Genomic DNA, 25,069 nt, shown 5'->3' with positions numbered 1-25,069 from the left:
TCCACTGACGAGGCGAAACTAAACGGGTGCTCGCGTGCACACACATAGGTACATGCACAGTGCGGCGTTGCGAACTAGTCGAAGCATCACCCTGTCGAGAGGGAGGACACACCGAAGGAGTTCCTCTTGCGTCATGCGGATGGATGTATCCCCCGCTGTTACAGCAAGCATACGCAACATGTGTACGTTGGTACGTACAGATTCTCATTAACATGACCGCATTTCCATTGTCCATTCTGCTGAGGGTGACATCCTTTTTTTTTTATTCCCCCTTCATATTTACTCATGTCTGTGACGAACCTTCATCTTAAATGTACAGCATGTAATCATTTTTAATCATGACTATGCTTTTTTTTTTTTTTTTTTAAATTGTCCGGTCATACAATGAGTCATTTGGGGATGCCTTCTTTGAAGGGCTTCCTGGGGAAAAACCCCATTTTTTTTCTTTTCTTTTTTTTTTTTTTTCGTTCAGCTGTTTAGAAGGCACTCGTTATTTTGTTTTGTCCCACCCTACCTATCGTGGTGATTCATCATTGGTCATTTGTAATTTGTCATTGGTGGCCTGTCGCTGATCCACTCACGTTTGTTAACTCCGTCATCCAGTCCTTTCGCCACTCTGTCGCTTCACCGCTTCGTTTTTTTTTTTTTTTTTTTTTTTTTTTTTTTTCCTTCTGTGTATACAAATACATATGCCGCACCCGCGTAGGCCTTTTTTTTTTTTTTTTTTTTAAATAAGAACGAAAAAAAAAGGAAAGAAAAAAATTGTTGAACCGTTCCAAGCCCCCGTACACGTAGTTCACGTATGCTTGTTGCCGTCCCGGGTTTATATCTTCACTCTGTGTATAATTCTTCCTTTGCATTAATGCTGACATGCATATTCGCATTTGCGTTCGCATTTTCCTTTGCGCTCTTCTGGTTTATTGATTTTCCCTTTCGTTTCACCTTCACCTCTTCGCTCGCGCAACCGTTCGTTCTTTTTCTTTTGTGCATTTCCCCCCATCCCCCCTTTATTAGCGTTCTCATTGATCAGCACGTATGATGAGTCAATTATATTGAGCCACCTCCCGTTCATTTATTCAGATAAAAATGCTAATGCGTTATTACATCATGTATGTCCCCGCACCATATGTGAAAGGATTTGTGCCCTCCTTCATTTAGGACTACTACTATTATTATTATTTTATTTTATTTATTTTTTTTTTTCATATTTTATTTATTATTTATTTATTTTTATTTTATTTTATTTTTTTGTTCCCTTCACCAATTTCCCACGGTGCGCTCTGCAAAAAAGCTTTCTTTCCTTTTATATAGAAGTTTAGGAATACCAAAATGAATGATAGCTAGTACGTGTTCGCGCTTCATTTTTACCTCTCTTGCGCCCAATTGAGGGGTGTCACTTGTGGGGTGCACGCATTTGATGCACATCTCATGTGGTGCCCTTTTATACGTGGTCTTATATATGGCTTACACGTCAGCGCATTAGGCAACCCCCCTCGTTGTGGATAGCTGACTCTCTGCTAGTGGTTGCCTTACACCGTTGTTGCTCTTGTGACAGCTGTATAAGGTTTTCCGAACCACAACCCCCCCAATGTACTTTCCCCTTTACTCATCACTTTGGCTTCGCTTCCACCCACCCCCTTTCACAGTGATAGTTTATTTAAAATTTTATTAATTGGAGATAGTGGCGTTGGGAAATCTTGTTTGCTCCTTCGTTTTGCCGTAATATCCAAGAGAGGACGATCTGGATGTGTTCAGATGCATGGGCACACTTACCTTTGCATTGCCTCCCCCCTTTTTCTCTGTTTACAAGTTACAGCCTTGCGAGTGGCACTTACATTGGGGTTTCTCATTTCCCCTCTTATGCACAGAACAAAAGGGGGAGGCAAAATATATCTAATCAATCGTTTCGATAGAGAGAGAGAATGACCAAAAAAAACATTTCACCGCTTTGGTCATCGAGTGGTATGCATCCATATGACATGCCGTAAAAATGGTAATGAAGTAATTACACCGATCCTTTACTTCCCCCCCCTTCCAGGATGATACCTACACGGACAGTTACATCAGCACAATCGGAGTTGACTTTAAAATAAAGACGATAGAAATTGAAGACAAAATTATAAAACTGCAAATAGTGAGTTGACATTTAGTTAGCTGCTTCTTTGCTTGAAGTTCTTATCCCATGTTGCAGCTACCATAAACTCACTTATGTAACGATTCTTTTTTTTCCCCCTAACAACTGCAGTGGGATACAGCAGGACAGGAGCGATTCAGGACCATTACGTCTTCCTATTATAGGGGAGCACAAGGTAACATTCATTTTTTAAGAATACTATTTTATATGCAAATGGTGCCATGAAAACGTTGCCGTGTAAATGGTGCCATGAAAAGGTTGCCGTGTAAATGGTGCCATGAAAACGTTGCCGCGTAAATGGTGCCATGAAAACGTTGCCGCGTAGATGGTGCCATGAAAACGTTGCCGCGTAAATGGTGCACCTGCGGGTCGCTGAGGTGTGTATATCCACTCAATTATATAGACGAATTCAGATGCAGACATATCGCCGGTTATCTCCCCCCAACTTAATTACAGGCATCATTATTGTTTACGACGTGACCGACCGAGATAGCTTCAACAATGTGAAAAATTGGATAATCGAGATAGAAAAGTAGGCACAAGGGAGAATGCTTGTTGGACAGTATATCCATCTGAGAGGATACCTTCGTATCGCTTTGAGGCATACCCATTTGTTTTGGGTGCTGATTCCATTACGTGTCGACCTACCGTTTTTTTCCCCCCCCGCAGATACGCATCGGAGGACGTACAGAAAATTCTCATAGGAAACAAAATTGATTTAAAAAATGATCGCAATGTGAGTTACGAAGAAGGAAAAGAGCTAGCTGACAGCTGCAACATTCAGTTCCTGGAGACTTCGGCCAAAATAGCCCACAACGTGGAGCAAGCCTTTAAAACCATGGCGCATGAAATCAAAAATAAATCTCAGTTGGAGAATCAGCAGAAGGGAAGGGCCAACATCAATTTGAACGCGAAGCCAATAAAGGATAATAGAAAGAAGTGCTGCTGATGGGAGAGCCATAAAAAGTTCGCGTTATGCAAATGCGCGTTATGCATCGTACATTTTGTACTGAGTAGCGTATACGTGAGTCTGATAGGCTCGAGCTTGGATGACAAAGTGGAGGTGCAGAAAAGAAAGGATCAGTTAACACTCAAATGTGAATTGTCCAATGATGCACCTTCATCGGGGCTTTCCTCTTCGCTTCGCCTGGATGTGTCTGACTGTGCCTCATTCTGCAGTGTCTCGTCGTGGCTCTCCCCCTCCTCCTCTTTTTTTTTTCCAAGTCATGTGTTGCGAGGACCCCAAGGAATGATACAGAAGATCGGACCACATGGCCTCTCCCCTTTTCACGTTTGCAAAATATTCTTTTATGTTTTAAAATATGGAACTCGGCACGAGCAAATATATATGCCGATACGACGCTTCACAGGATACCCATCCAAGAGTGTCACTGTGAGATTGGCCCAAGGTTGTACACACGTAAGTGCCCTCGTACATAGCCAATTCGGGCACCTGCACGTGCTCAAGTGCAGAAGTTATAAGGACAGTTTTTTTTTTTTTTTTTTTTTTTTTTTTTTTTAACCTAATGATTCACTAATTTAAAATTTTTGTTCAAAAATCGATCATTTTTTTTTCTTTTTTTTCTTTTTTTTTTTTTTTTACATCACCCCATCTTCCCCTTCATGCTTTTTATCTTCACCATATTATATACTATATTTATTTTTTTCCTAATAAGCGCTTCATTTTTTCTTGTCTTGGTACTCTCCACGCTGCATTTATTTGTGCCAGTTGTTCTTTGTTCATCTGCATGTGGGGCCTACACATGGGAGAAACATGGGCTTGCACATTTTTGTGTGCACTCCTGTGCCCGGGCGCACCTGCGCAGTTCGGGGGGTACAAAACTCATGTGCATATTTCTGCACGGACTAATTATATTTCCCAAATTTTTTTTTTTTTTTGCGTTTGAAAAATTGTGAAATTGCGACAACCGAAGGGGAACGATGTCGAACCGTTTGATGCCTAACCCATGAGGGGCTCCAGGTCCTCGTTGTAACTGAGAATGCTGTAAAGAGGGACCTTGAGTTTCTGTTCAAACAAATCTTTGAAATACACCTTTTCATTGTGCTCATTCAGTTCGTACTCATTTCGATTAAGTAAAACGATGAAAGCAACAACCTTCAAGTTGGGATATGACTTTAGCTTGTTCATTATTTCCGTCAAGGCAGTGCCACAGGTAAAGACATCATCAATTATAATTACTTTTTTTTCGTTCTTTTCATCCTTTGCATTGTGTACATCGCCATTAAATTCTTCATCTAAGTTCCCAACAATGAGTGTCTTGTCACCATAATCTTTTTTTTCCTTCCTATCGTACAGGTAAAAAACATTTGAAAATTTATTCGACTGAAATAAAAAGTGGCTAGTCAGGGTTGCTATTGGAATGCCCTTATAAGATGCCCCCAATAAATAATCAAAGGGAATTTTTTCCTTTAAAATTAAATGAGAAATTAAAAACGAAATAATGTGTGCGGAAACGATGTTATTTAATACTCCACTTGAAAAAAAATATTTTGATTTTCTCTTTGATTTTAAAATAAAATCACCAAATTTTATGGCCTTATATTTTAACAATGCTGTGATGAGCAATTTTTTCATTTCCTTCACGTGGCAGTTGTCCATGTCATCCTTCTCCAGTTCGATGCATTCTCGAAGATGGATATATTTTTTGTGTAAATCTTCATCACTGAGATAGTTCGTTTGTTTGGTACTTTTCTCTTCTTCCATTCTGATGAGTATTCTCCAGACAACAACAACAAAAAAAAGTTACTTTTTACCTATATCTTCAATTTGAAAGACTGGCGCTGGATATGCCGGAGGAGGGGGATGAACGACAGTGTGTATTTTTCCAAATGCAGGGGAAAAAAGAAAACGTTCGCAGAAGGTGATTCTTATCGGAATTTACAAAAAAAATAATCCAATGTACAGTTTGGAAAAGCGCCTTCTCTCCTTGATCAAATAAAAAAATTATGAAATATTCTGTGCTTGCAGTTGCGCATAAACAGATTATTTCCTGTGCATCTATCTATATATACGTATATTATTCTGTATGTTTCTCGAGTCCGCGCGTTTATTTACGCCTTTCTCCTTTTTTTTGCTTTTTCCACACCATCTGGAGGGCCAGGAAAGAAATCCTTTGAGGAAGATCAGATCCACCGCTCGGAAATGTTATCTTCTATACATGTATATTATATATATATGTTTTTTTTTTTTTTTTTTTTTTTATGACCTGTTCATAATTTTTTAAAACCTTTTGGCTATATTTTTTTTTTTTAACTGTTCATATATTTTTCTTTCCTTTTCAACAAGGGGCACAGTATCACTCTAACATGAGATAAGCGTGGTAACAACCCCCCGTCAGAGTCGGGGATCGGGTATCGATGCGGGGGTTATGCTTGAATACGCCGCAGGTACGTATACGAATATCGGATTGTCGGGCAGGTCTGTTTCTTTTCTCTGCAGTTTCAGCTGCCGAGTCGCCGTTGTGCACGGGTATACGCTCATGCACGCGACGGGAAACCAAAAAAAAAAAAAAAAAAGTTGGGTAAACGATTTGGCAAGAAGTTGCATGTAGGGCGGCGCAAAAAAAACAAAACAAAACAAAACAAATGCAAATTGGCTGCAAAATTCCTGCAATTTTCCTACAAATGATCCACGAACCGCAGGAACGGACCGACGCGCCAATTCGTAGCACGGACATGAGCCGTCCGGCCAAAGGGTTTTAAGTGGGGGGCGTTTTCCACGGTGAGAGATCCATCAGTCAGCAGCACCGCTCCATGCCCTACCAACAAAACGTTTCCGACAAGTTCATGCTTAATGCGACTTTTATAGATTGCTCCACGGACTTCTTACGTGCAACAAAATTGCAGAGGATGCTTTTATCCAAAAGGTGATCTTCACAAGTTGGCATGCGCTTTATCAGTTCAACCCACTCTCTTAGGTCTCCGGGGTTATTCTGTGTTGACAAGTGGGAAGGGGAAGTCGTGCTGTTCTCAGTTGGCTGCTCCTGCACAGTACTTGTGCGAAAATGCAAATCGTCGAGAAGGTCTTCTGCCATTAGGACGGAATAATTCTTCGTTATCGCATAAAGGGCGACCTCCATGAATTGGGTGTCACTTGCTGCGTTCGTCATGAACCGGTAAAGTGGGTTTCCACTGCCGACCAGTCTTTGTACAATTCGCATATCTTTCCTTCTCCTATGGTGACGTAAAAGTATTTTGTGTTTAAATAAAAGGAAAAGGAGCAAAGGATTCATGTACGTTGTGCCGGGTCGGTGAAACTCGGAGAGGCAGTTTTGTTCAATTTGTTCTGTATACATTTTTGACAAATTTCCTACAAAATGCTTATCATCATTTTTGTTAAAAAATATATTTTTTATTTTTTTATTTTTCTTCGCAATGTTGCGAAAACAAAGTAGACACACATAAATGAGTAGACTCCTTTCGTCGTTCATAAAAGTCCATCTCTTCAACGTGATGCTCGCAATATCCACAAGAATTTGCGCAATGGGATTTCCTCTCACAGCACGGTAGTAATTCACTTCATTTTTTCCTTTTTGCAAAAGTGAACACAAATAGAGAAGACTGTGCATGATTAGTGAGTATACGTGCTTCCTCCGCATGCTGTCCACATGTGTGCAAATATAAGTCCTACATAGCACCATCAGTTTGTTCATTACATTATTCGAATTTTTAAAAAAAAAAATATTTTTTTTCTTCTTTTTTCCTACTCCATTTAAATGCACATGTGTTAAGGCTGTTTTAAAAAACACCATAAAAAGGTTGTTATCCCCTCTGTGAACAATTCCCCCATTTGACAGCAACAAATTTGTAAAGACGTTTCTCAAGAGGAAAGTTTTTCTTTTAAAGTTGTTTCTACTGTAGAGGTATGCTTTCATTAATTCCTCGCAATTGAAGTTGCGCATTTTTTCCTTCACGGCGTGGGTTATTTTTCTGCACACGGAATGATTTTTTTGCCTGACCATGTTCATAAAAAACTTTGCATTTTTTTCCTGCCCAGCTAGTCTGTTCATATATTTGTAACATTTGAGCAGTAAAATATTATCCATGCTATTCCAATTTATCCCTTTTAACATTGTCAAAATTGTTACGTTTAAAAGTTGCAACTTGGTCTTACATGATTGTAACGTATTTTGTCCATTTGACTTAACGTTGTTTTTTTGTTCATTGATTTGGTTGTTCGTATTGCGGAATGGGAGTTCATCTGCATTGCCCCCCTTCTTTGTTACTCCATTTGTTATGTCCATAGCTTCCGCTACAAAATAATGGTCTTCACGGAGGTACTGCAACATGCTTAGCAGCTTCATAGGAGGAATTAAAAATTGATGGGTCACTTGTTCAGGTTGACACGTTGAAAAAAATTTGATCAAGAACTCACTTAACGCTTCGATTAGGGAGTAATCCTTTATTCTATTTTTCAAAACTTCTATGTAGAGAGTCACAACACAGGCGAATAGGTTCTGAGCACACATATCGGAGAGGACGCCGGCATTTTTTAAGGAAATATATCGTCTGCATTTATGGAGAGTGGACGTGTACAACGGCGTGGTTAGGAAGTTGCTACATATATCTGTGTGTCTGACAAAGCTTATAATCTTGTGAGTGTAAAAAAAGTGAAGATTGGTAAGGTCACTGTTGAGGAGTACATCCTTGTACACTTTTGTCAATTTTGAAAAATCATCCTTATGTTTTAAAAATGCGTAATCATACTGATTCAGGTGGTGTAGAAAAATTCCCATAGGAATGACCTCCTTTTTGTAGAAATTTACGCGCATACGTTGCTTGTTGATGAAGACAGTGGACTCGGCCCCATAATCGGCAGGGGAAAATGCACTCCTGTTCTCGCTGGGGGTGTCATTACACTGATCGTCCTTCCAACTCCTTATGCTGAGTTCAACGGGTTCGTCACGCATCGGTAAGTTGCTTTCTTCTCCATCCCCGTGCAGCCAAACTCGATTTACAAAACAATTGATAGGCGTCTCTCTTCGACGGGCATCACGCTTACTAATTCTATATAATGCATAAAGCGTCAACATATTACTCCTGTTTTTTTGTCGTCTCCTATTTGCATAGAGGGCGCTACGGAATGCAGGACTCGTTATGAGCATATTTTTCTGCGAAACAATGTTAGCATTGGAGCTTTCCTTTTTTTTGTTCACAGATAAGGATACACACTCCCCAGGGATGCGTTCCTGTGCTCCCCAGTCATTTCCCCAAAACAATCTTGCGTATCGTAGCAGCTTCTCAACAAAATGATTGTCCTTCACGTCGTTCCTGTTCAGCACATACAAGTAAGTCAGAATGTCTTTCAAACTGATGAGTGGCAATTTTTTTTTCTCCTTTTTGTGTACATCGAACAGGTTAACATGTTTTAATTTCGTTTTTTTTTTCTTCTTCTTCTTCCGGTTCATAAGAAGCTCTTCCCCTTTCCTTATCAACTTATCAACTGTCTTTGTCATAAGGGAAGAGTATGCATGCATGAACTTGACGCTGTACAATTCCCATTTTTCGAGGGCCAAAGCAGCTAGTGAAAAATATTTTATTTTTTTATTTTTTTTCATGTCCATGCATTGGAAAATTTTATGAAGGAGTAACTCCATAAGGGCATTGTCTTTCACAGAGAAGTACGAGTAAACGAAAGCGATCCTGCTTAGTGTATTCAGATCATCTTCACAATGCATGTACGTTTTCACTTTTCTCGATAACGTTATGAGTAGGTTTCTCATCAAGCTATTATCCACAGGCATATCACTTTCGTGCCTCTCGCCCTTATTCCTCCAGGTCACGAAAAGCCCATCGTCAACAATGTAAAATAGCCTTAAGTACCATTCATAATTCGAAGGGTTATCCTTTCCGTAAATTTGTTTTACTACTTGGATGAAGAAATACTGGTATAGGTTGTAAATTATTAAACTTATCTGTCGGCTGTTCATGTAACTGTGTGTGCCTTGCAATTCTTTCATCACTTTTAGGATTACGTGATTGTGGTTTTCCTCGTGGTATATGTTCATTAGGCTCATTCTAAGATAGTTGTTGCAGATGTCTTTGTTCCTCCCCAAATGGACGATGCTACTCAGCGCGCTCGCGTTCTTCAGGTCCTTCTCCCTCCTGTCTTGCCGGATGGTTGCGCGCGGGAAGAACCTGAACGCCTCCCCAACTGTCCTGCTTTCCCCACTGGGACGATTTTCCCCAATTGAGAGCAATTCACCAATTGGGTCGTCTTCCCCAGTTTCTGCTTCCCCAGTTTCTACTTCCCCAATTGTGGCCTTCCCAATTGTGGCCTCCCCAACCGTGGCCTTCCCAACCGTGGCCTTCCCAACCGTGGCCATCTCCTCCCACGGAAGCTGCACCTGCCCAGAGGAGGGCAGAGCCCCCCTTAGCAGCGAAATGCTCCCCCTTCCTGCAGATTGTACTTCCCCATTTTTAAGGTGGCAAATGAAGTGAAACTGGGAAGAAGGCACATCCTTCAGCTTCCTCCTTTTTATACTATTAAAGCTTCTTTCCTCATCCGCCTTCTTCTTCTTCTCGAACACATAGTTGATATGTTTCGCCGTTTTGGAACTTAGCTTCTTCTGTTTCTTTGCTCCACCTACTTGACTTCTTATCACAAAGGTTCGGTGAAATTGTTCACACCTTTTTTTCACCTGACCGACAATGATACTTCGCTGTAGAAGGGGACATAACGGGTGATATGCTGCCATAAAAAAAGAAAGAAAAAAAAAAAAAGTATATCTTCAATTTTGTTGATTATTGCTAAGCTCTGTTTTTAAAATACAGAGGTGTGGTACTTCAGCGGAAAGGGGTGCCAAGCACGTGCAGACTGTTCGTGCTTCCACGCCATTCTGGGTTTTTCATGTGTGAGCCTACACTGTTAAAAAAAAAAAAAAAAAAAAAAAAAAAAAAAAAAAAAAGCTGACGATGGACAGGTTAGCCAAGATCAGGTTAGTTGCTTTTCATTTGCTTCATTCGAGGGAGTTGACCGCGTCAAACAACATTGCATAGTATAGCATTCGTTTGTGCCGCTTCTGTGAGGCACGCGAGGAGCGGAGCCAAAATGTCATGACGCTAGAACAAAGCCGCTCACAGGTTATTGTATTTCTTCACTGTAGAAATTTAAAAAAAATCATGGACCATTTTGACGACCTTCTTCCCACCCCAATATGTTATTCGAAAAAGCGGCACATCGGAATGCTGCCCACCATTTTGGCAAAACTGAGAGGCAAAAAAAAAAAAAAAAAAAAAAAAAAAAATGCACAACAGCTTTAAAAAAAGCGACAAATGAATGTAAGAAAAAGCATCTTAAATTATTTAATTCTGCATAGCAGTATCGTCCGGAGGAACCATAACAAGAGCTATCAAAAGGAATGCAGGCAGAGCGGCAGCCTCAACTGGATGGAAAAAAACAGAAAAATGAAAAGCGTGAGACCCAATTATTTTGTGTGCATCCCCCTGTCAGGCAACAAGGGGTTAGTGGAAGAATTGATCAAAGTGCAAAATCACGTGGCTTCGAAATTCGAAATGCTCAAAGAATGTGCAATTGAGAGAAACAAGTTTCACATATCTCTCCTCATTTTACACGTGAAGAAATCCCAAATGGTGGCCTCCAAGGAGGCCTTCCGCGAAGCCATAGAGGAAATTAAAAAACTCAACCATCAAGCTATTTCGTTCGATACACTGGAAACGTTTCGAAACGACGTTTTGTATGCAGGGCTGAAGGAGGACAGCCGGAAGTACGTAGTCAATATGATAGCTCTCCTGAGGGACGCCTTCACCAAGAGGGACATACATATCTTCAGCAATCACAAGGGTAAGGAGGAGGCCCGGGAGAAGACACGTCCTAGCGGCGCAATCGACAAGGGTATAGGCAATCGGACCGACAAAGGTGCAGCCGTACCCAGCACATACCAATGCAGCGAGAAAGAACAAATAACCCCCCACGTGACCATCATGAAAAACTCCTACCTGAGAAAAATATACGCCAACAGGAAGCCCCAAATTTTCGCCGACTATTACGCCGACTTCAACTTGTCCAAACTGCAAACTGAGCGGGTCGTTCCCAACAAAATACAGTTCCTCGAAATGGACACAGACTCGGCAACGTCGTACTATAGAGTCATCGATGAATGTGGCCTTCCTTGAGTTGGTAGGCATTCCTCCACTGGGGAGTATGCGTTTACGATTTTGCAAATATGGCAGCTAGCTATTTGTCCGTTTTTTTTTTTTTTTTTTTTTTTTTTTTTTGTTTGTTTATTTGTTCATATTTTTTTTTTTTTTGTTTGTTTGTTCATATTTTTCTTTTTTTGTTCATATATATATATATATATTTTTTTTTTCGCGTGTGCAAATGTGCACACATGGAAAGGTCGTGGTTAGTGTTTTTTTGTACATCTTTGAAGGGACCCAAAATGGTTGTCCAACGTGTGGAGTGAACGTGCCATTGTAATGTTACTCCATTTGGGGAATGATAGGAAGGGGCACTAATCGATGTATCTCACATGTTACTAACCGAAAGAAGGGAAAGGAACAGTTGACAGACGTCTTTTTACATGAGAGGGAAGAGCTTTGGTGTAGAGCCTATGATGGAAAGGTGCACTATGTTGTGTACGTACAACCCCCTGGAGAGATACCCACCTATGCATGTGTCTGTGGCGAAAGCAATAACAAGTGTTTTTTCACACACTTTTTCTTCAGAAAGTTTTTCCTCCATTCCGTGTTGTGATTTATTCAAGTGCGTCTTTCCACCGCGTTATGTCCTTTCCCTCACTTTGCAGTCACAAGTGTGTACTGTTGCGACAGTTCGAATGAGTCATTCCATACATGTCATTGCTTTCGTTTGGTTTCTTTTTCGCCCTGTCTGATAATATTACTGACTTCCCCTCATACATACACACACACACACACACACACGCACGCTCCCGCTTTCATTTGTTTTTGTTTCTCCCTCCGCCCCCGTGATCACTATGATACGTAGGCTCTTCCGCATTGCAGTACTACTGCCCCTGCTGGGCGCGCGAGTGCGCAGCGAAAACGACATCTCCGTGAAGGGCAGCCTAACCGTGGCGAATCTCAAAATTTCATCCAAAGGTAACAAAGAGAATGGCATCCTTTTTCAGAGTAACGAAGTAGAATACAAGATGGGGCTGAACCCCCTGGGGCAATTCATAATAAGTAGGAAAAACAAGCCAATCATAAGTATTGATGAGCACGAAAATATGAACCTCTTGAACCAGGATCTAGTTGTGAAGGCATTAACCATTGATGGAACATTTAAGGTACGCCATGTAAACCAATTTCAAATGATTGTACACGAGATGTTCAGTAGCAGTGAAAGTACCAACGGGTGGTTAGGTGATAACTTTAACAACTTCACGTCTATTTGTGGCGGAGTCAATTTGTTAGGAGGCTATGGAAAGCTCTCCAAGGGTAAGGTCCATAAAACCTTTGATAATATTCCAAGTCATACGCAGATTCGAATTAAAGCAAACTTCCATTTCATTGATGAATGGAATTCCCAAACGGCTTATTTAAAAGTTGGAAGGGATGATCAGGAGGACCTTTTTTATGTCTGGACAGATAGCCACACCCAAGTGGGTCTCGAAAATGCAGTGAACATTTGTGGTAGTGCCACTGGTGAGTCTAAATTCAGTTCATTGATTGACGTGGTCATACCGCACAATTCGAATAAACTCATCGTGGAGTTTGGCACCACCATTCAGGTTGATGATCCCAAGAGCATTTCTTGGGGAGTCTCTAACTTTCAGTTGTTCATCGTGTGAAGGGTTTCTATATGAATATGTGTGCCCCCGTTCATATGTAATGCGCTACGTACATGTGGTGGTAATTTTAGCTGGGTATTGCACCCTCCCCCTAGCACCGGCAAGCTCATATTTGGGGCTTCCCTCTGCGTATCTACACGTGCGTGCACTTCTGTTTTACACTTTTACGCGTGCAGCTTGAACTCAAAGCGGGCAAACGGCCCACATGTTTGTAAAGACGGCTTACGAAAAAAAAAAAAAAAAAAAAAAAAAAAAAAAAAGTTCGGTGGAGGCGACAAAATTCGAACCAAGGTGATGATTCAGAGTGGCAACGAACTCAAAATGGCATATCAAAGTGGCGCCCCGCTCCCTTCCGCCCCCCTAAATGAGGGAAATCTTTTAAAATTTTCAATTAAAAAAAAAAAAGATGATACTTTCTTTGGATACCTACCCACCCTGCACGGAAGTACATTCATGTGCACCCCTTCCTCCCCGCAGGGTCACAAAAAAAAAAAAAAAAAAATGAACAAATCGCGTATGTGTATTTGTCATTACAAACGAAAAAAAAAAAAAAGGCACAAACACACATGGGGGAAGTGAGTATTTATGGGGTTCTAATTCAGGGGTTCTATTTTGAGTTTTTTATTTCCAGCTCGTAGTCTCGATCCGACATCTTCTCCTGCAGAGGTGATGTGTGTAGGACAAATGGGAAAGTGTATGCATAGAGATGAGGTGGAGCACACCCATTAGGCATTAGCCTTTTGTTCACTCTCACTAAAAGATGGACTTACCGTCCAGCACAAGGACGACGCGGCCAAGGGACACAGGGTCAGTCAGTTCAATCCTTTTCCAAGCCTCATAAATGGCAGAAGCCAAAATAGCAACCAACGTCATCGTGGCGGTGTTGTAAATGGCCTGAGATTTCCCCGGAACATTTCTTAAAACCACTAACACCTCACTGGTGCAGATGGTTAAGAGACATTTCCTCGTGGCCTTCCTTAAGTCCACTAAGGTTAGTGACTGAGGTAGATAATTTTTATCGCTTGAAGAAATAAGTTGCAAGAAATTTACCCACATATCTTCTTCTCTCTTCCATAACCTGACGTTTAATTCGATTGTATTTTTGTTGTTAAATTCGAGGAGCACTTGTAGGGAGGATAGTGGGGTCCCCATCTGGCAGGAGAATAACCATGGGGTTAGCAAATTCTCTTCGTTCTGAATTTGCTGGTGTATTTTTTTTTCGACTTTGTTTTCTCTTCCCTCCCGGTCGATGGTTATGTCTGTTACTTCCAGTTTGTCCAACAGGACGACTACTTGTCTCTCCAACTTCATGAGCCTCTTTTCAAGGCGGTACTTATCTGCGGGTGGGGGTGGCAAATAAGCTATAAATCGGTGCTCACGCTACCATGTGGTCACGCTACCATGTTGTCACGCTGCCGTGCTTGCCCTCCACGGGGGCATGCCCTCTCTAACATTACCTTTTTCCGAATTCTGCAGTTTATCATTTAGTTCCTTCACGATCGTGAGCAAAGGGTCGTACTTGGTGACAATAAAAGTCTGCAGGTCGCTACTGAAGATGGCGGCATTCTGGTTGGTCGTCATTTTCTGGAAGTTCTTTTACAGGCTGATGAAATTGGGGAGCCCAATACCGATACACACACAGGCTAACTGCTACGGTGTAAAAAGGGACTGGGAACAACTAAGAGGCGATCAGAAATCTTTGATCTTCAATCTCTGCGTCTGTGTATCCCTTTACCGTTGATGCATACTGCTGGGGTTTTCTTCTCTCTGTGTTTGTATACTTTTTTTTTATGGCTATCCTCTCTCTTGTTTAATCACTCTGCAAAGGGGAAAGGTGAAGGAGGGAAGTGTTCACCCCTGTGTGTATCGTGACGGTGAGCGGTTGACCTGTCCTTGGGTCGGTCCAGTGATCTGTCCACTCGATGAGAGACTGCCGAACCGCACACCGTCACGATACAACTCCTCCGTTATGCCAGTGGCATGCGCAGACAAATTCTTGTGGGAAAAATACTGCGCGAGTAAATTTACGCTGAGTTGCGGAAAAGCGGCAAGTTTGTAAAGAGGAAAACCAAAATATATATATATATATATATGAACAAAAAAAAAAAAAAAAAAAAAGTCACCCGTATACTCGTTTATTCACCTTTTCGTTTGTTTGTTTATTTTAAATTTTATTTTTTTTTACGTATGGAGAAAATTCCAATCCATCGCATAATTTTCAAGTGTGGAGCAAAAAGCATGCGCAGACGCGAAATGGCTTTTTGCAACGCGGCACATGGGGTGGGCGCCTAACCGGAAGGCCAAAATGCACTGCCGTGGGCACGCTGAGGTGACAGCGCGGTGACTCTCTCCAACTTAGGAAAAACAAAATTAGCCACTCCCTCCCCATGTTTTAGAGGAATCCCCAAGGAAGGTTAATTCCTACCCATGTATGTTCACTTGACCAAGTGTACAAAATACACTGTTTACTTGGTGTGAAAAAAAAAAAAAAAAAAAAAAAAAAAAAAATAGAAAAAAATAGCTTTCATACAAGGGGTGAAGTTCTGTTCGCTTGTTCTTGTAGATCAACTTTTCTCCCCTTTTCCTTTTCCCCTCATTTTCCTTTCATAAATTGAGGAATGAACACAAGCTCCTTTTCCCCCCCCCCTTCCAATGGTAATTACTCTTATGCCATAACTTTGTAGATACATCCTCATCTGTTCAAGGGAATCCCCCCTCCGAGGGATTTCATTAATCGGACGGGGGATACCTCCACTCGGTGGGCTCACAAAGAGTGAATGAACCGTTGCGGAAAAGGGAGGGGAATGTCTCCACCAAGGAGAGGAGCCACAAAGGGAAAGAAAAACCAATATATGAAATGCATCGAAATAAAGCGCAATATCATATAGCAGAGTATATAAGTCCACTCAGACTGGAGGGAAAAATCTCCTCTACCAAAGAGGGACCCGACCAATGTAGTGTCTCTACCAGGGATGCTCCAAGTTTATATCTCCTGGTGAACGTACAAATAAGAGCAACACGGGTGAGATGTTAGCAGGGTGTCCACCTCTGACCACTATAGTTAGGGAAGAGCGTTTCCAGAGTAAAGCAACTTATACCTTACCTCAGCTTATTGCTGTACACCGCATATAACCGCATAGCATATGACTACACCGAGTTTACTCCCCCAGAAACACCATGATTAACCTACAAGTGCATCAACTGCGAAGCCCCAGCGAAGCAGACCACTGTGAATGCGGCAACCTCCTGCGGGAAAAGAGCCTAGAATTTGTTCTACTGAAAAATAGAAACCTAAGCATATATACTTACCAAAGGAAAAGAAAAAAAGTTTTTCTTATATACGAGACAAAGCTAAATGCACCAGTCGTGAAGTTAGTAATTTTGAAGGGTGTCTTTCTCCGAAAAAACAAGGAGAGGATTAGTGGTGTTCTCCTTGTATATAAGGGCATGCAGTTCGTCCTCTACCGATTCAACCGCCATTTGAATACCCTCGTCGTTGTATTAAAACATAGCTTTCTAAAGAAAACAAATTTTCAACCACTTTTTTATTCTCTACCGATTAGTGTTAACTATGTGCACGGGTTTGACAAGGGAGGAGGAAGTGCCGCGGGAAAGGAAATCCGCATCGGTGGAAGGAAACCCATCACAGGAATGACCAGAAGGAGAAGATTCAGGTTGACCCCCAAACGGTTGAAGGGGTATATGCGAGGAGGATTGCGCCCAGGAGGGGAACTCCCTGATGAAGAAGTGCCCACGGAAAAGCGAAAGGGAAAGGAAAAAGGAAAAAGTTTAAGGAGGAAAGAAACTTCAGTTGGACACTCCACAAAATCGGAGCACAACTCACAAAGCGGTATTAACGAAGAAATTTATTTCAACCTTTACGGTGAAAATGGGAATGGTGACAACATGGAAGACCCGTTTTGTCTAAATCGATCCATTCCAGAGGATATCAATATTGGGGGTATCCATCAGAATACCCTGGGAATTATCAAAAACGGACAAGCCAAAAGGAAAAAGCGAAATTTGAATTTCTGCGAATTTGTCGTTTCCTTCTCTAATGATTTCAAAACGATTTACTTCCTTTTTTACTCATCAAGGAGAAGAAAGAAAAATGATATGGACCCTACTTGTGCCGGAGAGATGAGGACGACCTACTTTGGGAAGGGGCTCTATTTATTTAATGTTCTGAAGGTTAGTCTGCAGGATCTATATCGGCACTTCATTTTTATTAAGAAGATTTTTTTCCATGGTGGAAACATGCACGTGTTATTGCAGAACGAACCGGTAAGGCTTCGCCGGGACATTCGCCGCGGCTACTATCTCGACCAGTGCGAATACGGTGTCTACTGGCATGGTTACCACCGACATTATCACTCTTCCTCAACCGTACACCCATCTACCATACACCCATCCACCATACACCCATCCAACCATCCACCATACACACCATCTGTGTCTCCCCTTCAGATAAACGTGGGGCACGCCCCGATGGAAGAACTGAGTCTCAAGCTACTAATTCTACGGCAAGAGGATCACAAGTTCGACGCGAACAAACTGATGAAGGGATTCCCGAACGACATTATAGATCTCCTGAGGGTGAAGGAACTTTTAATATGTCTGTGTCAAGATTATCTATACGTAATAAACATGAAAAGAAACCAAAAGGTGGTTTATATTTTTAAAAAAAGTTGCTACACCAACGGGGTTCTACATCTACAAAAGAAAGAATCCCTTTTCTGTGATTGCACAGATTTTAATCTGCGCTTTAAGGAGAGTAGTAGCAACATGTTTTACATGAAGGGAAAACTCTTTATACTCACGCGGAGGTGTATCGTGGAAGGTACACTGTCGTGGGATCATAACAACTTAGTGAATCTCATAAAGTGGAGGAAGGTTCATAGGTTCAAGTATGATTTAGCCAAGTCGTCTGTTTATTTCTTTAGACGAAGGGTTCACTTTGTGTGTTGCTACAATGGGATCTGTGGCAGAGCTGATGTGGATTTGCTCGTGAGAAGAAGTCGGGGAAGGCGCATCAGAGGTGGGCCTGACGGAGGATCCGGAGAAGGATTCACGCGGAAGAGAAAATCAGCTCCCTCAGCGCACCCAGCGAAGAGGAAAAAGTTGCAAAATGGGGAGAAGGGTGATGTGGTCTCCTCCACCGAGGAAATGACACCCGATATGGACGTATTGTCTGCAAATGGAAATCCCACAATAGCATCTGTCCCAGTTCTATCCACGCGTAGAGATCGACGAAGAGCAACTAGAAAGGTTCGACCGAATGACAACTTCCTAATGGACCTAATGATCTACCTGAATAAGAACCCAACGGTGAATGAACACACCAAGGGACTCAACCATAGCAAGTACGATTTCCTATTTCAAAAATATAAAAAAAAAATAAAAATTCTAGAAGGCAATTATTCCTTGATAAACTCCCAAGGTGGTGTTGAGTACGTATCTCCCCTTTTCATCCTTAAGAGAAGGAAGAAGAAACAGCAAGAAAAAATAGCCCCCTCTACTCCCATGGCCAAAAGAAATAACCCCCACAAAAATGACATAATAACCCTAGTGGATAAAATATCAGCCAAAGGAATGTTAACAGATCTAATTAAATCCAATGAAGAACCTAACTTCATCAACAATAGTAGCTACTTCGCCCTTATAGGGAATAAGAAATATAGCGCGGTTGAGAAATTCTTCTTCAAAGTTCCTTTTAGCACTCTCTTAAATGTATCCTTTAAAGGAGCCCGTGTAAGGAGTGTATGTGCCACTGAGGGAGGAAGACAAAACCAAATCGGTCAGTATGTTATGGTTAATTTGGAGGGATGGAAGGCCGAAGAGGATGACGAGCAAATTATCAGTAAGGGAAGAAGCAATGTACTTATAAGGAGAAGTTTCCTCCTATGCGTAGACAATATTAATACATGGAGAGAGAAAAAAGGGACCATTAGAAAAATAATTCCTTTGAATAGGAAGGAGGAAAAACTAGTTGGTGAATCAACAAATAATCTATTGAACTCTTCCAACATGGGGAATTATCCAACGAAAATTCTACAAAATAAGTATCGCTCCAAAGTTATATACACGCTAAGAGGAGAGAGTCTACAAGGAGAATCGTGCGATCAGGTGGAGTGCCCTCCAAGGGGAATTGCGAAGGCGGATATACTTCTTGCTTTTTTTAGATTCTACCCTTTTGTTCATTACAGCAATAGGGATGTGAAAAGATACCTGGAGTGGAAAGGTTCCAACAGTGGAGCGGACCACTTGCTTGGTCGAGAAAATGCATCCGATCAAAGGAGTAGTGACATAGAAATTAATCTAAAAGAAAAGTACATACAATTTTTCCTCATGGAGAAAAATAAAAATACACACTTAAGTATGGAAGGCAATTGCATATGTCTATTAAGGTTTAAATCTTTGCTAGTACAGGTTTGTCGGAAGGAGATTCACGTATCCCATTACGCCAACACGTGTATGATCCTTCGGAGTATTTATTTGGAGGATCCAATCGTGGAGTGCAAGCTCATAAGAATGTTTTTAATTCTTCGACACGATAGCGGTAACTGCTCTGTGTACACTTTCCACGTGGATGCAGTGACAGATCTGTTACTACGCGTGCGGGAAGTTACATCACTACTTAACATGTGCCTTTTACGATGTCTAGATGTGGATAAGGGAGAGGAGGAAATTAACCTCCTACAGTTTGCAACCTTTATCATGGAAGGAGCACTCAAGGCAGGAGAATCTTCCCTTTGGAATTGCACCGACACAAAGGAAGAAGACCTGCTCTCCCTCTTTCGAACACAAACGCCAGACATGTTTTGCAAAATTGTGCACAGGATGGGTGGCTCAAATGAAAGAGAAATTCTCTCCTTGTATACCCAGTTGAACAATGTTCGTTGTATCTCCACGGTTAAGAGGAAGGCCCAAAGTTTTCTTGCCTTCCTGGATGATGCCAACTCCACCATTCGCATTTTCCACCTCGAGAAGAAGCGCACCTTTTTTATTAGCAACTCTTTATTAGCGGTGCCCAAGTATGTGTACAATGCGAAATGGTCAAAACGGGAGGAAATAACAGAAAGGGGAGGAGACGAACCCCGTGAGGAACTCCTCCTGGACACATATAAACTGGAGGAGATAATAAATGTTCTCCTCTTCCCACTGGGCCCCAATTACATCTTAATCGTTTTCCTGACGGGGAGGCCCATGCTGATCTACAAAAGCGTTGGTGAAATCAGAAGCATGAGGAGGTTGAAGTTTCAGGTTGTCACACACAGGTATATATATCCGCTACTCAGTAACGTTCATTTTGTAAAAGACCCCAGTGGTGAAAATGTCGATCTCGTTACCATTTCGCGCGACAAGACAGAAGTGAACAACGGTTTCTTCCTCCACATCGATGGAAGGAAGAGGGCAAGGACAAGAACAGACAAAGTAGGATTTGAAGGAAATGAGAAAAAAAAAAAAAAAAAAATGTTTTCAAAATGTATAGTAGGTTATCCCCATATAGATATTACTAAGGTGGACTTAAGTCGTGTAAGTGGTAATCAGGAAGAGCAGATTTATCAGAAGCTTCGGGCGTACAATACATCTTTCCCTCCCCTGCTGCTCTCCAATTGTAAAGGAAAACTATTTGTTCACCGCTGCGGAGGGGAAGGGCAAGTGGCATCGCAGGGACAACCCAAGGGTATCGTAAAAATTGCCCATAATGCCTACCTCAGGGTTGACTCAACAAGTCTTCGCATCGTTACGATTGGGGAGGAAGAAAATGTATTTGCAGTAGGTCCAGAACAAACTGGTCTCAATGATCTCCGTCAGTGCGAATACCAGTTAAACCGTGATGTCGCGCGAACACTAAGTGAAATTTCTCCTCCCCTGGAGGTTATCTGCCATCATAGCAACGTTGAGAAGGTACAAGTACACAACGAGATGTTCTTTTTAAAAAATCTCCCTCCGAATAAATTTTCTTTCAACGATGACATGGTCTCGAAACTCTTTTTGTCCTACCCCTACATCTACAAGATTGCCATTTCGCACTTTGAGTACCTTCTGAAGAGGAGAAAAAGATGCGAAAATGGGGAGCAAAATGGGGAACAAAAAGGGGGGGAAGAAAAAACAATCGCAGAAATGGAGAAGAAGGAGAATCACTCGGTTCCAACTAATGAACAGGGCAAAGCCCCCAAAGGGGATCCTCCGCTTGGGCAACAGGTTTCCCATGGCGATCCATTTTTCCACAGAGTCACCCGAGGAAAGATAATCTGCGTCGTCGTTCGAACCAAGTATGAGGAATACCATTGCCTAAAGAAGCTACAAAAAAGGAGATTAAATTTGCAAAAGGATGAATTACGAAATAACGTTACCTATGCAGGGGAGGAGGAAGTCCAATGCGTACCGAATGTTCACTTGCAGGATATCATTAACAACCAGTACACCCACAAATTGAAAGGATTTCTCCCGGGAAATGACAAGGAGGAGGGCGTAACCACAAGGAATGATGAAGACATAATGATAAAGAACAACAAACTTATTTGTTCTGCAAAAAGCAATGCAAAGTTTAGTAAGCTACTCCTTCTACACGAGTGTAGCAGCAAAAGAGTTTTTGGATACTACACCTTTGAGCATGCAGAAGAAATACACAGTGTTTCCTTTGGATTTCTCCATGGAAAGGAGTATATTTATGTTAGCACTAGCATAAATATTGGAGAGAGGGTTGAAACGCAAGGTAACATCTACGTATTTGATATAAGCGGCGTCTTCGCGCGCGTAGGCGAGGATTCCACTATGGAAGGAGAAGTAACAACAGATGGAAAGGAAGTAATAGGAGAAGGAGAAGCGGAATCTCCCCCCCCCAGTGGGAAAAGGAAAAAAGGAAAATTATCGGTATACTTGAAGAAGACGTATAATAGTTCAGTAACGCAGATTCACCCCTTCTACATGCACAGCGAGGGGTTCACAAATGGGGGGTTGGATAGTGCCTTGGAAAGCCTTATCCTGAGTAATGGTGGAGAGATGAAGCGTTATGGTAAGTACAGCGGGCGAAGTGAGCACGAGGAATTATTCTTACAAGAGGAGGAAATCCCTTATCCGCATGAGAGAAGTATCACAGCATGTAGAGAGAACAGGAAAAAAAGAAACATGGACCCAAACGTACATTGCAATATCCTACATTGTATGAACTCTAAGCTGTTTATTCACGAAGTGAGTGAAAATGATTTTACTAAAGGTGCGTTTCTAGAGAACAATTTCTTCATCAGTGACATTAAGATATTAAAAAACTTTTTCATCGTAGCAGATCTACACAGAGGTATATTCATAAGCATGTATAATTATGAACAACAATACGATAGTAGAAGTATCATCCCTATAGCCAAACCTTTTTTTAGTTCCAACTTAAATGTACTCTGTTGTCAATATATTGTTTTGGATTCCCTCATGTGTATTCTTGCCATGGATGTGTTTAATAACCTTTTGATTTTCTCCTTCCAGAATTATCAATCTGTTGATACTTTATACATTTTTAATTTTTTCAATTTCTGTAGAAGAATACTTAAATATGTGAATGCTGTACATCCACATCGGAGATCCAACTCTGCTTTGTCCATTTCGAACGACGGATCCATTCATTTGTTCCACCCACTTAGTACCAAATCCTTTACCTTCTTAAGGGAGACTTACAACGTTGTCAGGACAGCCCTCTTTCCCCACCTGGCTATCAATGCGCATGAAGACTTGACCCCAGATGTATTCACCCAGTCGGTGAAACTCAACCTACACAGGAAGACTGACTCCTTCTCGATCAAGAATGTTCTCTTCGACGACATGCTACGGTACGAGAGGAGAGTGCGCTTGGCTAAACACTATACCGCGTTGAACACGTCCAAAGTGCTCCTTTGTCCATTTGCAAGGATCCATCCATGCACACCGATGTACCATCTTCCACCCACCCTAATGCGTTGGCACCACTCCACCCAAGCATGTACACACGCACATATGAATACACCTCTTCCCCCCTTCAGCCAACTCCCCTTTTACTCCGCTCAAGTCCTCCAGGAATTATTCCTGAAAAGGGCCAACCTACTGGACCACATAACGATAGTAATACCAACTACGCCGGTGACTCCTTCCTCATCTGGGAGGAACACCGACCGCGCCAACCATGCCTTTATTCCGACGATCGAACGATATGCATATTTATATCATCCTTCTCTTCCCACTTTTTCAGGGGGAATTCCTAATCGAGCTGAGTTCTTTGAACGAAAGGTAACCCTCCCCTTGTGCATGGTCACCTGACTTAGGAGAATACAAGCTTTTCCATGCGGAAGCCTCTAGAACATGTGCGCTGCATCACACAGACCATTTGCAGGTCATTGGCAAACCATTCGTAGATCATTTGGGGAGTCTCCCCTCCTCCATACGACATATAGCAGTTGTCCTTTTTTTTTTTTTTTTTTTTTTTTTTTTTTTTTTTTTAAACGATAACTGTTTACGATAAATGGCCAAACCTGAGCAACACGCATTGACGCCCTGTCATTAAACTTTTCTCCCGTTTGACCGCTTAAAATTTTTTTTTAAAAATATCGATCGTAGGGCGAGCGAGAAATGTCACTTTCGTTGGATGTGTTGTGGATGGTCAGTTGAAGAAACTGATCAATGATGGCAAGCGCAAGCAACACATGCTGTTAGGAAGTGTGTTTATGTGTGTTTGTGTTTATGTTTATGTTTGTGTTTGTGTTTATGTTCATGTTTATGTTCATGTTTATGTTCATGTTTATGTTTACATTTACGTGTGTGTGCCTGGTACCCGTGGGTTGTGGCGCTTCCACTTAAAATATTCCTCCATCAGGACTTGGAACATGAAGAAAAAAAAAAAAAAAAAAAAAAAAAAAAAAAAAAAAGGGGCACTGCAGCGATGATCTGTACATAAGCAATGCAAATGGATCGTCCACGATACCCCTTAACAGTTCGTACATCTTAACATATGAAAAGAAAAAAAAAAAAAAAAAAAAAAAAAAGAAAAAGAAAAAAAAAAACATGTTTTGACTGAAAGAGGAGAAAAACTTCCCACACATACAGACAAGGGACAACTTCTTCTTAGGCGTCCTTCACCTTATGCGCAAAATGCTCGTGGGCATAAAAATTAATCCCCATTACACACACATATCCACTGATATGGATCCACTGTGACACACATATGTCGCAGCTCTAATACTTCTTCGCCAATCTGGCACAAGTCTCCAAAGATATCTTAATCATATTTTCAAGTTTCTCTGGAACGAGGTTATTGTCAAAGTCTCCTTCATCCCACTTCAATGGGCATCCATCAACAATGAAAATGCCACCTGTTTTTACTTTTCGAAGAGTACCCATAACCATCAAGGTGGCTACTTCCATTTCGACCACAGCGACATTAGCTTTTGAGTAATCTTCCAATCTTGTGGGGATGATCTTGTGTGGGTAGTATAGGTCAGATGATAAACTAATTCCATTGAAAACGGGAACCTCTAACTCTTGTGCTACTTTGTTTAAGGTGTCGTAAACCTCAAAATCTGCTACAGCGGGAAAGTCTGAATATATCATAAGGTGCGATACTCTGTCTTCTCTTACTGCTGCATTGCATATACAAATGTCACCTCTCTTCATTTGAGTTGGTTGGAGAGAACCACATGATCCAGCACGAATGATCACCTTTGCTCCGTTATTCATGAGCTCCTCGAAACAGATTGCACATCCTGCGGATCCTACTCCGTGGCTGACACAGAGGAACTTCTGCCCTTTGTATGTGCACTCAACACTTTTGTACTCTCTGTTATACGCCAAATCTACGTACGAGTCACACAGCATTTTAACCTTGTCCACTCGACCTGGGTCTCCAACCACCAATACCACTGGGGTCGTCTGTGATGGCGTGAGCTTGATGTGCCTCTGCATTTCTTCTTCCATTGTTGGAGGGTAATTCGTCAGAAAAAAAGGAAATGAAAAAAAAAAAAAAAAATCCTCTTCGGAGGGGTAGCTATTCGCAATAACGGGGGGAAGGCTCCGTCGGCAAGCAGGTTTGCAGCTTTATAGATTTGCAGCTTTATAGATTTGCAGCTTTATAGATTTGCAGCTTTGTAGTTTTGCAGTTTTGCAGTTTTGCAGCTTT

General features: G+C 41.6%; 8 protein-coding genes across 8 annotated transcripts; 4 read left to right on the top strand and 4 right to left on the bottom strand.

Moving 5' to 3' along the window:
• Nucleotides 1–1,329: 1,329 nt before the first annotated feature.
• PKNH_1020500 (ras-related protein Rab-1B, putative) lies at nt 1,330–3,083 on the top strand (the record flags this gene model as incomplete). The annotated part of the gene is made up of 6 exons (XM_002259651.1): nt 1,330–1,343; nt 1,647–1,719; nt 2,039–2,134; nt 2,246–2,309; nt 2,591–2,666; nt 2,804–3,083. The coding sequence occupies 6 exons, from the start codon at nt 1,330–1,332 to the stop codon at nt 3,081–3,083; spliced, it is 603 nt and encodes a 200-aa protein (XP_002259687.1).
• Nucleotides 3,084–4,094: 1,011 nt separating this feature from the next.
• Nucleotides 4,095–4,859, bottom strand: PKNH_1020400 (orotate phosphoribosyltransferase, putative; the record flags this gene model as incomplete). Its single annotated transcript, XM_002259650.1, has 1 exon — nt 4,095–4,859. One exon carries the CDS (start codon nt 4,857–4,859, stop codon nt 4,095–4,097), a length of 765 nt encoding a protein of 254 aa, XP_002259686.1.
• Nucleotides 4,860–5,913: 1,054 nt separating this feature from the next.
• Nucleotides 5,914–9,852, bottom strand: PKNH_1020300 (conserved Plasmodium protein, unknown function; the record flags this gene model as incomplete). The annotated part of the gene is made up of 1 exon (XM_002259649.1): nt 5,914–9,852. One exon carries the CDS (start codon nt 9,850–9,852, stop codon nt 5,914–5,916), a length of 3,939 nt encoding a protein of 1,312 aa, XP_002259685.1.
• A 577-nt stretch (nt 9,853–10,429) lies between these two features.
• On the top strand, nt 10,430–11,290 carry PKNH_1020200 (AKAP-like protein, putative; the record flags this gene model as incomplete). The annotated part of the gene is made up of 1 exon (XM_002259648.1): nt 10,430–11,290. One exon carries the CDS (start codon nt 10,430–10,432, stop codon nt 11,288–11,290), a length of 861 nt encoding a protein of 286 aa, XP_002259684.1.
• An 821-nt stretch (nt 11,291–12,111) lies between these two features.
• On the top strand, nt 12,112–12,927 carry PKNH_1020100 (uncharacterized protein; the record flags this gene model as incomplete). The annotated part of the gene is made up of 1 exon (XM_002259647.1): nt 12,112–12,927. The coding sequence occupies one exon, from the start codon at nt 12,112–12,114 to the stop codon at nt 12,925–12,927; it is 816 nt and encodes a 271-aa protein (XP_002259683.1).
• Nucleotides 12,928–13,520: 593 nt separating this feature from the next.
• PKNH_1020000 (uncharacterized protein) lies at nt 13,521–14,508 on the bottom strand (the record flags this gene model as incomplete). Its single annotated transcript, XM_002259646.1, has 3 exons — nt 13,521–13,585; nt 13,698–14,264; nt 14,385–14,508. 3 exons carry the CDS (start codon nt 14,506–14,508, stop codon nt 13,521–13,523), a joined length of 756 nt encoding a protein of 251 aa, XP_002259682.1.
• Nucleotides 14,509–16,104: 1,596 nt separating this feature from the next.
• Nucleotides 16,105–23,191, top strand: PKNH_1019900 (conserved Plasmodium protein, unknown function; the record flags this gene model as incomplete). Its single annotated transcript, XM_039114104.1, has 4 exons — nt 16,105–17,211; nt 17,395–22,754; nt 22,944–23,022; nt 23,150–23,191. The coding sequence occupies 4 exons, from the start codon at nt 16,105–16,107 to the stop codon at nt 23,189–23,191; spliced, it is 6,588 nt and encodes a 2,195-aa protein (XP_038969724.1).
• Nucleotides 23,192–24,129: 938 nt separating this feature from the next.
• PKNH_1019800 (purine nucleoside phosphorylase, putative) lies at nt 24,130–24,867 on the bottom strand (the record flags this gene model as incomplete). Its single annotated transcript, XM_002259644.1, has 1 exon — nt 24,130–24,867. The coding sequence occupies one exon, from the start codon at nt 24,865–24,867 to the stop codon at nt 24,130–24,132; it is 738 nt and encodes a 245-aa protein (XP_002259680.1).
• Nucleotides 24,868–25,069: the final 202 nt, after the last annotated feature.

This window comes from Plasmodium knowlesi (assembly GCF_000006355.2).
Source record: "Plasmodium knowlesi strain H genome assembly, chromosome: 10".
NCBI lineage: Eukaryota > Apicomplexa > Aconoidasida > Haemosporida > Plasmodiidae > Plasmodium > Plasmodium knowlesi.
This window is presented reverse-complemented; position numbering and strand designations above follow the sequence as displayed.